Raw genomic sequence first — 14,048 nt, forward strand, 5'->3', positions numbered from 1 at the left:
TAAGACAGAATCCAGGAACATGTCCCAAAAATATACCAACTATCACATAATTTAATTAATATATGTTAGTACATCCTCATGATATGTTGTATCTTCAACTGTTTGTTAGATGTCTTTAAAAATTGGTTTTGAGGCAAATTTAATTTAGTTAAAAATTCAGAAACGTTGAAACTGAAAGAAAATGAATAACTCACAGATGCAACAAAAATGAATCAGGAACCAAGTTAGACATATGCATTTCCCAGTTCGAACTTTTACAAGAGAAATTTAAGGAAATCATGGGAGAAAAATAATCTCTTTTCCTTCTGCTTATAAATAGGGAAAAAGGTGGCCTGAATTGAAGAGATTGAAGGAATGTAAATGGAATTATCTTGCCAATAGAATGAACAAATTAACTTTTGGACTTTACAAGACAATGCTAAGCTGACCCTTCTAAAGCTTGAGATGTTATTTTTTAGCTTTAGAGAATCTTAGGCAGCGATATTTTTCTCCACTTACAGTAATTTCCAAGGCACCATCTAGATTATCTTGAGTTGATGCAGTACCCATCAGGACACTTTTCTCTTTTTCTAGGTCTTCCCTCTCTATTTTTAACCTTGCTTCTTGTCTTGCAATTTCAGCCTACAATATACAAATATTAGGCCATCTACATCATGAAAATCTCAGAGATCACAAAATTCAAGATACAAATATTAGGCCATCTACATCATGAAAATCTCAGAGATAACAAAGATGGCACTCCATTCCTATTAAGACTTGTGATTTGTTAATTAGCATTTCTCTTTCTCTAAGCCGAGAAAGAAACAATCACATAAAACTAAAAATAAATGAATAGATGCAATAAAATCTCCAGAACAAAGAAGTAAAGTTCAGAAAACATGACAACAATACCACAATACATGCCAGCATGTGTATAATTATGCAACGCCAATACATATTCAATTCTTTTCAATAAGAAACTACTCCCTTCAGTTTCATTATATGATTTATATTTCTGAATCCTTATTTACATAAGAACAAACCTATATTTGTACGCTAAAAATCTCATAAAGACATTTATGTTTCCAAATTCAAACTATCTACCTCCATTTTCTATTTGTTTCTATCTAGCCTTGACTAATCTCTAATAAATTATTACAGTTAACACACTAATCATCAATTTCCTCATCATTTCCCCCTTTCTTAGAGGAAATTGTTCCAACTTCCTACATGAGATTTGGCAACTACTGTCATAATGCTGACTTGGAGAACCAATTAGCCTGCATCAATAGAGCTATGTTTCCCCTTCCAAGTGGTGTAACTCTCAACACCACACAAAGTCTCTTCCACCGATGACTATTGAAAAACAGGACTGATAGACTCAAGATGTGTGATCAAACCTTCCAAGTGAAACAATATCATTGATGTAAGCTGAGTTGGAATATTGAGATCAAAGGCATTGGGTCCAATTCCTTGGAGAATGGTATAGCATAAGGTGTTATATATTTGATGGGCTTAAATTGGTGATGATTGTTTGGAAACCTCTATTTATTTAAGCAAAGCCAAACACAATTCACAACTTGGAAAGAACGAGGTACTGCCTTAAAGTTGGATTGGATTTCCCATAGAGTATCTGAATTTTTGTGTGAAGCTTGACCAAATTTTGCACCAAAAACGAAGCTTCAGTCTGATCAGAAATAAAGAGGGCATGGACTAATGCAGGATTGACACCTTGAATCTGCCAACACAAAACCTTCCATAGTGATCCTAAAAGTGACTCAAGAAGCATGAGTCATGATCTGAAATGATGGAGAGAAGCAACCCAATATTACTCCAAATGTGCTTAAAGAACCAAGTCTGAGGTTCACAGAGTATATGTGGGGCACATGTAAAGATATTGATTTTGGTTAGCCAATAAATAACCACAATGATGCAATCTGTTAATTTTAAGCAATCAATTGTTGATTTAAGCAATTAGATTATAATCAGACTGTGAATAAACAGTAACAGCAATAAAACATAAGACAAAAGACACCAATACCCTGGGAAAACCTCCCTCTTGGAGGTGAAAAACCCAGCCTCAAATACAATATGTATTATCTCAAATGTAGGCAATTACAAGGCAATACACTTATCTCAGATTGCTGTTCAATATATCAATGAAGCTTGCAGCCCTTATCAACAGCGGATGGATAGGAGGATCAGCAGCAGATGTATAAGGTCAGATTCGCACAATAGAAATCCTTCTCAAGTTCGTATGAGGGTCTTTGACTACTTCGCCACAATCAACCTTAAAGATTTCGCACAATAGACTCGTATGAGTTCGCTTGAGTGAAGGAGAGATCGCTGCTTGGAGAGCAGATAACATTTGCATGAGATAATGTGATTGTGTAATGACTTTGTTTGCTGTTATATTTATATCCCATCTTTGGCGCCAACCCTCAAGTCCGCTTGCATCTAATTTATTGATTTATTTCCATTTATTGCCTTTCACGTTACAAATTTGGGTCCAGCCCAAAGCTACAATTAAGTGTCTCCACGTTACAAGTTTGGGTCCAGCCCAAAGTTACAATTGATTGCCTCCACGTTACATGATTGGGTCATGCCTGGAAGTGGCCACAACCTTCTGGCACAAAGGCTAGGAGACGCCTCAAATCCTCCATCACACTCCCCAAAGGCTGATAACTGAACTGAAGAACTCCCTAGTGTCGTACGACTTCACGTTCTTGCAATGCCTTCCCTCAAACTCTGTTTGTTCGCAACCTCCAAATCCGTCTCCCTCTTCGGCTTATGGCTTCCTCGCCAATGCTTAGCTTCAGGCTTCTTTCTCACAGTACAGAACAACCCCAACACTTACCGTGACTTCTCGGATGCCCTTTGCCCAACTCCCAAAAGTGTATTGTAGCTCAAAAATAAACTGGGGGTCTGGGGGCAGTGCCCCCAATGAGGTCGAGGGGCAGCGCCCCTCGTGGGGTCCAGGGGCAGGGCCCCCTGCCAACACCAATTTAACACCTTTAGAACCACATGGAAGAACATGGCGCACATCATTTTTGTGATATTTTAAGATGCTAAAAACCTGCTTCTCAGTGTCCTGGCTCCAAACTCCATCGAATGATTTTAATTCTGGTCGTCGTTTTTTTTTTTCACGTGCCATCACCACCTTTATCCCTGTCGTACCGTGGTATTTTCCCTTTCACCCTCTTGTAAACTGCCGCCGCTGTGCTCCTTCAGGCCTACGCACTGTAATGTCCCGAGTGAACCTGTACGGTGGCTGAGCTGTACGGCAACTAGGGTCACCCGAAGCGTGGTGTCGTACAGTGATTGGTCTCCTGTATGGTGGTTGGGAAGGTCATACAATGGATGAATACCCGCCGAGTTCCACCCTAGGCCGGTGACCTCCGTCAACGGTGGTGCACCGTACGGAGTCCCACTGCACGGTGGTGCATCGTACGGTGTCCCACCGCACGGGACTTCACCGCACAGTGGTGCACTGTACGATGTCCCACCACACGGTGGTCGACTGTGGTGGTTCCACCGTACGGTGGTCTCCCGTGGTGGTTCCACCGTATGGTGGCCCCCCCGACAGTGGTTCTGGCCACCGATTTTTTATTTTTTATTTTTGTTCTTTTCAATTTCCTAATTTAATTGTCCAGAGAGTCTTCGGCTCGGGTCCCGTGTCTCTGGGATCGCCCTTCATCCTTCTCGGTTTTCCTCGCTCGAGAGTCTCCTGCTTTGGTCCCGTGCCTCTCGAGTCCCCTTCCATCCTCTCGGGTCCCCCTCCGGACTCTCGGGTGTCCTTCTGGCCTCTCGGGTCCCCTGCACGCTTCTCGTGGTAGGGTTTCAATTTGGACCCGTTGGTGGCAAGTCTATTTTCAATGGCCATTCGAAGACCTGGAACCATAAATTCTACAGGAACCACGGTCTCCTTCCCGTACATATGAAGAAGAAGAATAATAAGGATTTTGAAGGTTGCGGCCTTCCACACAGGGTTCCAATCGTTGCCGACACGAATGATCTTGGGATTATCTACGTCATCGAGGTTTGGGGCGTCTCCCTTCCAATATTCTCTGTATTCTGGCAGGTACACCTCCTCTGTTACTTGCTCTGGTTCCTCTACTACGAGCCTGTAGCTCTGGAACATTTCGTAATCCTCCATCTGCCAGTGGAAGAGCCCGTTCAATGACCCTATCTCATCCTCGGAGCACTCTCCTAGTTTGAGAATCCCTTCGTCGTTGGGCTCCCTGCAGCCTCGTCCTTTGTCCCTCAGGTCGCCTTCTCCTTCACCCTCCGATTCCGAAGATGATGCCAGTTCCTCACTAACCAACTGCGTCCCAACGTCTATGATAAACTTCCTTCCTCTATTCTCCATAGACAAAGTGTTCTTCTTCCAGTTGTGGGTGGCCTTGGCTGCCACCAACCACCCTCTCCCTAAGATCGCATCATACCCTTTTTTCTTTATTGGGATTACCACGAAGTCCAGTATGAAGGGTTGCGTCCTGATGGTAACTTGCTAGCCCATCAGTGTCCCGATGGGTTTGATTCCATGTTGATCTGCTCCCAACAGATTGAATGTAGATGGCCACAGCGTCGGCTTCCCCAACTTCCGCCAGGTTTCTTCTGGAAGAACATTCACTCCTGATCCACCATCGACGATGGTATCGGTTAGAATGGTGCCAAGGATACCCATCTCCACAATGGTCGGGTTCCTTCCAGTGTTAACTGCCAGCAGCATGGGGTCTATTGCACAAATATTGTGTGGCCTCTCCCTTCGGGCAGTCTCGAGCGAAGTGCCCCCACTAGCTGCACGCTCTGTATTGTATCATCGGTCGGCCTTTGGAGTCGTATTGGATCCGGCTCCTTGTATTGTTATTGTTGTTTCGTCCTCCCCACCAGTTATCTCGGTAGCCTCCCGATGTTGCATTGTTGTTCGCCTGGGAGCTGTCGGTACCGCCCGATGTAGTTGGTTGTTCCTACATAAGCAATACTTGTTGGTTTCGTGTTTTCATGTTGTAGGGGCATTCCCTGGTGGGATGCCCCATCAACTGACATATATCACAATAGGCCTTCTTTGGGCAGGAGCCTTTCGTGTGGCCATTCGTCTTACATTCCGTGCACCAAAGCTCCCCTTCGTCGGTCTTTCTCAAACCTCCCTTCATAACCTTCAACTCTTTCATCATCCTCAGCATGTCCTTCTGCAAGGCTTGCACCTTTTTGTCGAACTCGCCATCGCTGTTGCTTCCCTCGAAAGAGTCATCATCCTCGGACAAGCTATCCTTCTTCTTTTTCTTCTTGGATGTCTTGGTCTCGCTCTCGAGATCCATCGCTCTATTATATGCATCGTTGTACGAGGTTGGTGGAACAATTTTCATCTTCTTCCGGAGGGAGCGTTTCAGTCCCTCCACGAACCATCTCTTTTTCAAACCATCCACTGGTTGACTCTCCATTTTCGCCAACAGTTCCTTGAGCCGCCGACTATAGGCTCGGATCATCTCGTTCTTGTTCTTCTTTGTGCCATAGATTTCGGCTACTATTTCATTGTCGTCTCGAAGTGGGCGGAACTCCTCCTCGAAGGCTTTCCGCAGCGTGTCCCATGTGGCCACTGCAGTTTTATCAATATCTGAGTACCAGTCGATGGCAACTCCCCGTAATGTCGCTAGGAATTGCGTCATCCATTCGTCTTGGTTCGTGACACCATTGGCCGCCCATATGGTTTCGCAGGTTCTGCAGTGCCTGACGGGACCCTCCTTCCCGTCGCCGGTGAATTTCAGCAGCTTCTACCTATTGGCCATTGATGGGGGTTGTGTCCCCGGAGGTGGTTGTGTCCGTCGTGCACCCGCGCCACTGCCTCTAGCGCCGGTGGCGTTTCCTGCTTGAGTGACTGGGGGTACAGTGTTTTGTCTGTCGTGTGTCTGCGGCTCCGCACCTACAGTCGTACAGTTGCCCTCACCTCCGTTCTCACCCGCGTCCGCTGCTGGCTCCCTTCGGTGGTCCTCACTGCGCGGCATAAGGGATAAGTTCCTGAACTAATCCCAGGTCTCTTCGACCAGATTCCTTCGTAGCCTTGTTTCCTCCAAAAACTCTACGTGTTCTGGCGACGCATAGAAATTTTCCTCGGCTTCTGCACCCTCTGTGACACCTCCTCGGTTCCCTTTGGCCAACCCTTCGACAGGTCGTCCTTCGGCAAGTTGCCTCAACCTCCGTCTACATTCTACTTGTTGTTCCAGAATCAAGGCCCTCTGTGCGGCCTCCCACTCCTCAGTTTGTGCTTTCTTATTTCTATCTTTGTTTAATAGGTTGGGCATTAATTCCAGTACATCCCTATAAATAGCAACAACACATGAAAATAGAACACTTCTTTATTAAGTCATCCTGTAGGATACAATTTGTGTCAATAGTAAGACACCATTATTATAGAATGTTCTTTATTCCTCCTAGAGGTTCAGGGTTCAATTTCCCCTTGGCCTCATGCCATCACGCTCCACTTCCCAGCGACGACTGTTTTCTTCGTACTGTTGGAGGACCTGTTGGCGTCGCTCCTCACGGGCAATCTCCTCCAGGCGGGTCCGTTGTGCCAGTGATGCTTGTGCAAGCAACCAGGGGACGTGGTTCATCAACCGATTCGCTGCGGGGCTAACTTCCAGTGCGGTCCACACTGCACTTGTTGGGACGTCAGCCTCCGTGGCCTCCCTTCGGACGTAGGTCTCGAGGGCCACCTGAAGCAGGATTGAGAATTCCCTCATTGTAGTGTCTTCTCCGTCGTAGAGCTCTGTTTGCGCGTCGTCGGCGTCTGGGTTAATCTCACCAACGGGTAGGCCCATCGTGTCCGTGCGTCATCCGCTCTTTCCTTTCCCAAGTATGTCTAGGCAACGACGCCAAATGTTTGCCACATACGGGTAAACGATTAAATCCAAAAAGTAAATGCACAAAACATAATGGAAATATATTAAAGAACCAGTTTTTGTATAAATTCAACAGTCCATGTACATCAAGTGCTTATAACATTACACCCAAATACGACTATCATGATGATACTAAGAAGGAAAGGTTTGCAATATATAATACCCGAAGGGATGCGACCAACTGTCGCGTCTAACTGCCCTTCGAGACAACTAACTAACTGACTAACGTGACTCATTTTTACCGACGACAACATAAACATAATATGACAACATAACATAGTGATTATTCCCGGCAACAATAATCAAGTATCCGAGCTAGCTATTATTTTCAACACTCCCTCTTAGCTAGAGAGGATATCTGCCACTTGTCATGATCCATTCATGACTTTCATCTTGCATTGCCCGCAAGGATGAATGTATAAGCTCCATAGAGTATACCTGCAATAAAACACATAAATATCATGAACTCATTTCATGATGTCCATCTTGCATTGTCCGCAAAGGCCACCTTGCATTGCCCGCAAAAGGTGGAAGAGGTCTTACACCTCAACCTTCTCCCAGAGAAGGATACAATGTCACCTTGCATTGCCCGCAGAGGGTGGAAGAGGTCTTAGATTGAGACTCCCTCTCAATCAATGCTATGTTCTCCACAATTCCAAGCTTCTCTCTGAAGTACTCAAACTTCACTCGAGCTAGAGGCTTGGTGAGAACATCTAAAACTTGTTCATTAGTACTGATATATTTCAACTGGATGGCACCTCTTTGTGCCATATCACGAACATAGTGATAATGAGTTTCCACATGTTTTGACCTATCATGAAACACGGGATTATTAGAGATTTTAATACAACTCTGATTATCACAATAAATAATAGTGGATTCTCCAGGTTGTCCAAACAACCCAGCAAGAAGCTTGCGAGGCCAAACTGCTTCTCTAGTTGCTACACTTGAAGCAATGTATTCAACTTCTGCAGTACTCAGTGCAACAGAGGACTGTTTCCTACTGGCCCAAGAGATCATAGTGGAACCCAAGCTAAAGCAGATTCCTAAAGTGCTTTTCCTGTCAGTAACACTTCCAACCCAATCAGAATCAGAGTAGCCTTCCAAATTGATTACTGTGTTGGTTGAATACTTCAGTCCATAGCCAACTATTCCACGCAAGTATCTCAGGATGTGCTTGGTTGCCACCAAGTGAACATGCTTTGGCTGGTTCACGAATTGGCTAAGTGCACTCACTGCATAGCAGATATCTAGTCTAGTGTTGACTAGATACATCAAGGATCCAATCAACTGCCTATACTCTGAAGGATCTGCAAAATCAAAGTTAGCTGCAGAAATACTCAACTTCTTCAAGTTAGTTTCCATAGGAGTAGACATAGATTTACAATCCATCATACCAAATCTTTTCAATATATCAATAGTATATTTACCTTGACTTAGAATAATTTCATTAGGTCTTTGCCACACTTCTAACCCTAGAAAGTAATGCATTAGACCTAGATCCTTCATTTCAAATTCAATAGCTAATTCTTTCTTACTCCTAATGATGAGACTATCTTCACCAATTAGAAATAAATCATCTACATATAGAACCAGAATTAGCATTTCACCATTAAATACTTTAAAGTATATGTTAGGATCAGCATCATTCTTATAAAATCTTAAACTAACTAAGTACTTATCAATTCTTTCATACCAAGCTTCTAGGAGCTTGCTTGAGGTTGTAGATAGCTTTTTTCAATCTACACACATGAGTTCCTCTATTACGAATCTCATAACCTTCAGGTTGTTCAATATAGACTTTTTCCTCAATAACACCATTAAGGAAGGCGGTCTTTACATCCATCTGATGTAATTTCCAACCTTTGGTTGCAGCAATAGCTATAATAGTTCTAATGGGAGTATATCTAGCAACAAGAGCAAATGTTTTTTCATTATCTATGCCTTCCTTTTGAGAAAAACCACGAGCTACAAATCTAGCTTAATATTTCTCTATACTACCATCAGCAGCATGTTTAATTTCAAACAACCATTTGGAAGAAACAACAGACTTACCTTTAGGTCTAGGCAAAATATCCCAGACATCATTCTTGATGATGGATTGATACTCTTCGTCCATAGATAACTTCCATGCTTGCTGGTTCATGGCTTCTTCTATGTTGTATGATTCAGCCTCAATGATGTTGCACATCATTGCAACATAGTTTGAGAGCTTCTGAGGTCTCTTACTTTCTCTGAAAGTGCCACTAGGAGCTGCAAACTTTTCTGCATCTTGAATTGTGCTTCTAACCCAAAGTGGTCTTTTCTTGCTAACTGCAATGTCTCTAGGTCCATCAGTTGGAACCAGAGGCTCAAGAGGATCATCATGCTCAATAGGTTAAGGAGGTTCAATAGACTCCCTTTGAATCTCAGGGTTAGTATCAATATCCATATTTTGATTATCATTGACTTCTTTATCATTATCAATAAGAGAACCTTTAGATTTTTTGAAAGCAATATTTTCTTCAAAGGTGACATCCCTACTTACCTCAATGTACCTTTGACCAGGAATGTAGATGTGAAATGCCTTGGAAGATTCACTATATCCAATAAGGATACCCTTCTTCTCGGAAGGCTCTAACTTAGTCCTCTTTTCCTTTGGCACGTGAACATAGACAGGACTTCCAAAGATCCTTAGGTGGTTGATATCTGGTTTGACTCCAGTGAAAGCTTCCTCAGGAGTTATGTTCTTCAGGACACGGTGAGGGCATCTATTCTGAAAATACATTGCAGTCTTGGATGCTTCAGCCCATAAGAAGGTCTGTAGGTCCTGATCATCAATCATAGCTTTGGCAGCTTCAACAATGGCTCTATTCTTTCGTTTAGCTACACCATTTTGCTGAGGATTGTAGGGAATGCAGAACTCCCTCTTAATTCTTGTTTCTACACAAAAGTCATTGAAGCCACTTGAGGTGTATTCACCTCCATTGTCAGATCTTAACACTTTAATCCTTTTACCAGACATATTTTCAGCTAGAGCTTTAAATTCTTTAAATCTACTTAACATTTCATCAGATTCTTTAGATTTTAGAAAGTAAATCCAAGTCTTTCTAGAAAAGTAATCTATAAATGTAACATAGTATAGAAATCCGCTAGGTGAAAGAACATGGGTCCACATAGATCAGAACAAGTGCTAATTTTTCCTTAGCTCTACTTTCACTTTTATGAAATGGACTTTTAGTGTTCTTACCTAATGCACAACCTTTGCAAGCATCATCATGAAATTGATTAAGTTTAGGCATAACTTTAACCATCTTTTCAAGTGAAGGAAGTGGCTAATAGTGAAGATGACCGAGCCTTCTATGCCATAGCTCGCTAGATTCAGGAGCTTCATGAATGAGTGCTTGAATGGGGTTAGCTGAAAGCTTATACAAACTATCATATCTATTTCCAATAACACGAGCATATTTAATACTAGATTTCTTAGGCCATGCAAGTACTTTACCCTCAAAAAATGCTATTTGATAACCTTTATCTTCTAGGGCAGAAATAGAAATTAAATTCCTCTTAATTCCAGGGACAAATAAAATATCACTAAGATGCAAGGACGTGCCAGATTCTAAATTTAAAGAAGTGCTACCAAAACCTCTTACCGAATACTGAGCATCATCACCAATTACCACATGAAGGTTGGACTCTTTCTCCATCAGGTCTGAGAGATGCTCTCGATATCTCGTGATGTGTCTAGATGCACCACTGTCATCAACCAAGTGTTACTATCGGTTGGCACATTGCTGGATAAGGCAGAAATGAAGAGATGGTCTTCATTATCCTCTGAGTTTGCAACTTCATTCAGGTTGGCCTCTCCTTGCATGGGCAGATTCTGACATTCTTTGGCATAATGTCCAAACTTGTCGCATCACGTGAAAGATCCCTTGGCTTCTTCCTTGAATCGAAAGCAAGAGGTCTGAAGTCTCTATCTCTTTTGAAGTTGTTCTTCTTCCAATGGCCTCCCTTTCTTCTAACATGTTGAGATGCAAGCACATGTTGATCTCCTCCATGAGAGCCTTTAAGCATTTCTCTGGCAGCAAGGCATGACTCCTCTTGAATGCAATCTGACTGGAGGCGATCGAAGGAAGGGAATTCAGCTCTTCCACTTATGCTTTGAATGAAAGGATCCCAAGAGTCAGGAAGACCATTCAAAGCAATCATGACAATGTCCTTGTCCACAACCTCGTTTCCAATGGCACTGAGTTGGTCCTTCAATTCTGAAATCTTCATGAAGGAGGACATGACTGAATCTCCGTTGCTCATTTTGACTTGAAGAAGTTGCTGCCTCAATGTAAGTATTCGGCTGATGTTGTTGATCTCATATATCCCTTCAAGATGTTTAAACATCTCTTGGGCTGTCTTCAGTTTGGAGATAACTGGAACAAGATGATCCTTCACGGAATCAATAAGGAACTTCTTTGCCTTGAGAGCATTCTTCTGGAATTGCTTAAGTTCTTCCGGATCCGAAGGTTCAGTCAGATCCTTGTCTTCCACAAACTGTAACTCCAATTCTTCAAGAGCAAGGAGGACACGAACCTTCCATGATGTAAAATTGAGGGCACCTTCAAGTCTGTCCTCTACTTTCAGACCTATAACCATCTTGCAAAACTAAAACAGCAAACTGAAAGTGAAGTACAACTAATAATCTGATTATTTTGAATGAACCTAAAGCTCTGATACCATGTTAATTTTAAGCAATCAGTTGTTGATTTAAGCAATTAGATTATAATCAGACTGTGAATGAACAGTAACAGCAATAAAACATAAGACAAAAGACACCAATACCTTGGGAAAACCTCCCTCCTGGAGGTGAAAAACTCAGCCTCAAATACAATATGTATTATCTCAAATGTAGGCAATTACAAGGCAATACACTTATCTCAGATTGCTGTTCAATATATCAATGAAGCTTGCAGCCCTTATCAACAGCGGATGGATAGGAAGATCAACAGCAGATGTATAAGGTCAGATTCGCACAATAGAAGTCTACTTCGCCACAATCAACCTTGAAGATTTCACACGATAGACTTGTATGAGTTCGCTTGAGTGAAGGAGAGATCGTTGCTTGGAGAGCAGATAACATTTGCATGAGATAATGTGATTGTGTAATGACTTTGTTTGTTGTTATATTTATATCCCATCTTTGGTGCCAACCCTCAAGTCGGCTTGCATCTAATTTATTGATTTATATTCATTTATTGCCTTTCACGTTAAAAATTTGGGTCCAACCCAAAGCTACAATTAAGTGTCTCCACGTTACAAGTTTGGGTCCAGCCCAAAGTTACAATTGATTGCCTCCACGTTACATGATTGGGTCCAGCCCAAGGTAATTCGATTTGCATAAGAGATAATACATTTGTATTTATAATGCAATAATCAGGTATCCGAGCTAGCTATTATTTTCAACACAATCATGCTGCCATTTAGAGTTGAGAAAACATTGATGAAGTCCATGGAAATAGATTCCCATGGGCGAAAAGGCACCTGTAATAGTTGATAACTTGATATAGACAAATATTTCCATTGGACAGCATAGACTGACCAAAGAGAAAGCACTGATGGATGTAATCCTGAACCTGCCTCTACACAAAAGGCTGATAAACCAACCATTGAAGGTGTTGCAAAGTCTAAACCAACCATTGAAGGTGTTGCAAAGTCTAATGTGCCCCAAAATCTCTATCTTAGAAGGATGAGTATGTTTCCTTTAGCAAATGTGTAATAACCCACTCTACACAACCCAAAAAAATTCCGTCTATTTTTTTTTTTGAAATCACTTATTCTTAATTGTGTTTGATTCAATCGCATACTCAGGAACATCTATCCAAACGAGATAGGCATCCATCCAACCGGGATGAGCATCTAACCATACGGGTCAGGCATCTGTCCATACGGGACAGGGGTTTCATCTATCCAATTTGGGATAGGCATCTACCCAAACAGGGTAGGCATCTATTCACAAGAATAGGATATGCTCTAGCCATATCCTATTATGTAGAGTGGGTTATTACATGTGGTATCAGGGCCACTTTCTAATATGATATTGAAACTAAAAAATATTTCCAAGATTATTCTATCACAAGAAAAAAAAACATATTCCCCTTTTTTTTTTCAAAAGTTTAGCATACATTATATAGAAAAGGTGCACCATTTCCACTATCGAAAGCATTAATTGATATTAGAGATTCTTTTCCAAAATTGTCTTCATGCAAAATTGATTGATAGGATAGTGGGGGTTACATGCATATTAAATTTGAATTTGAAATTCTTTCATGCAAGATTATTCCTTACAACTTGTCATAGTGGCGGTTGCATTTGACCATGCATCTAAAATCTAAATTCAAAATTTGCTTCTAGAATCTTCTCATTTTCTCCTACAACATGTGCTTGATTAATATGTTGAATAAATAAATTTATGTCCTTATGAGTGAGTCACCACTTATTAATTCTTCTTTTAAAATAAATTCCGCCCTTATTCAATTTCCATCAAGAAATATAAACTTCCAAATAGGTTTACGACCTCAAGAGTGTGTCCCACTATTTAATTATTATTTTTATTTAAAATAGCTTCAACCCCATTCTATTTATCATTTCTCAACATTACTCATGAAATTCAAAACAATAGTAATAAGCATAGTTGTAGTAGCAGTAGTGATAATAATAATAATAATAATAATAACAACAAGTTATATCAATGTCCAAAAAGAGGGTTATGACAAAATGTTTGCAAGAAGGGCCAAGCACTATCCTGTAAACTGCAACCAAGAAAAGGCATTTATTTCACCACTGTTGGTTAGTTACTGCAAAGCTTCAACGATGAGACCTAGTTAAGAATCGATGGAGTATAAACATTTCCTTTCATCATAGGTTATAGATGTGTAGTAGACGTAAGCAACCAAAAGGATGACAATTAAGAAGATCCACAACTTTGTCAGTCATGATATGTATCACATATTTACTAGTCAGTAACAGATTTGCTACGATGGGAATTGAAAAATCATTCATGATATGCATGAATATGGAAGATGCATTGAAAGTCCAGAAGGCATATCCAATCACTCATAGATTCCATGGTCTTGAAATCCATCTTTGAAACATCACAAAGCTCACATCTGTATCTAGTGTTATCCATAAATACAATCA

At 41.4% G+C, this 14,048-nt stretch overlaps 1 protein-coding gene across 1 annotated transcript in view; it reads right to left on the reverse strand.

Annotated features, from left to right (window-relative positions):
- Positions 1-208: 208 nt before the first annotated feature.
- LOC131032187 (uncharacterized) overlaps positions 209-14,048 on the reverse strand; it is a 41,696-nt gene continuing 27,856 nt past the window's right edge. Inside the window, exon 2 of the mRNA XM_057963125.2 lies at positions 209-621. Within this exon, the coding sequence (XP_057819108.1) occupies positions 448-621 (174 nt within the window). The 3' untranslated portion in view covers positions 209-447. The remainder of the gene's footprint in view (positions 622-14,048) is intronic.

Source organism: Cryptomeria japonica, chromosome 4 (genome assembly GCF_030272615.1).
Source record: "Cryptomeria japonica chromosome 4, Sugi_1.0, whole genome shotgun sequence".
In the NCBI taxonomy this organism is placed as follows: Eukaryota; Viridiplantae; Streptophyta; class Pinopsida; order Cupressales; family Cupressaceae; genus Cryptomeria; species Cryptomeria japonica.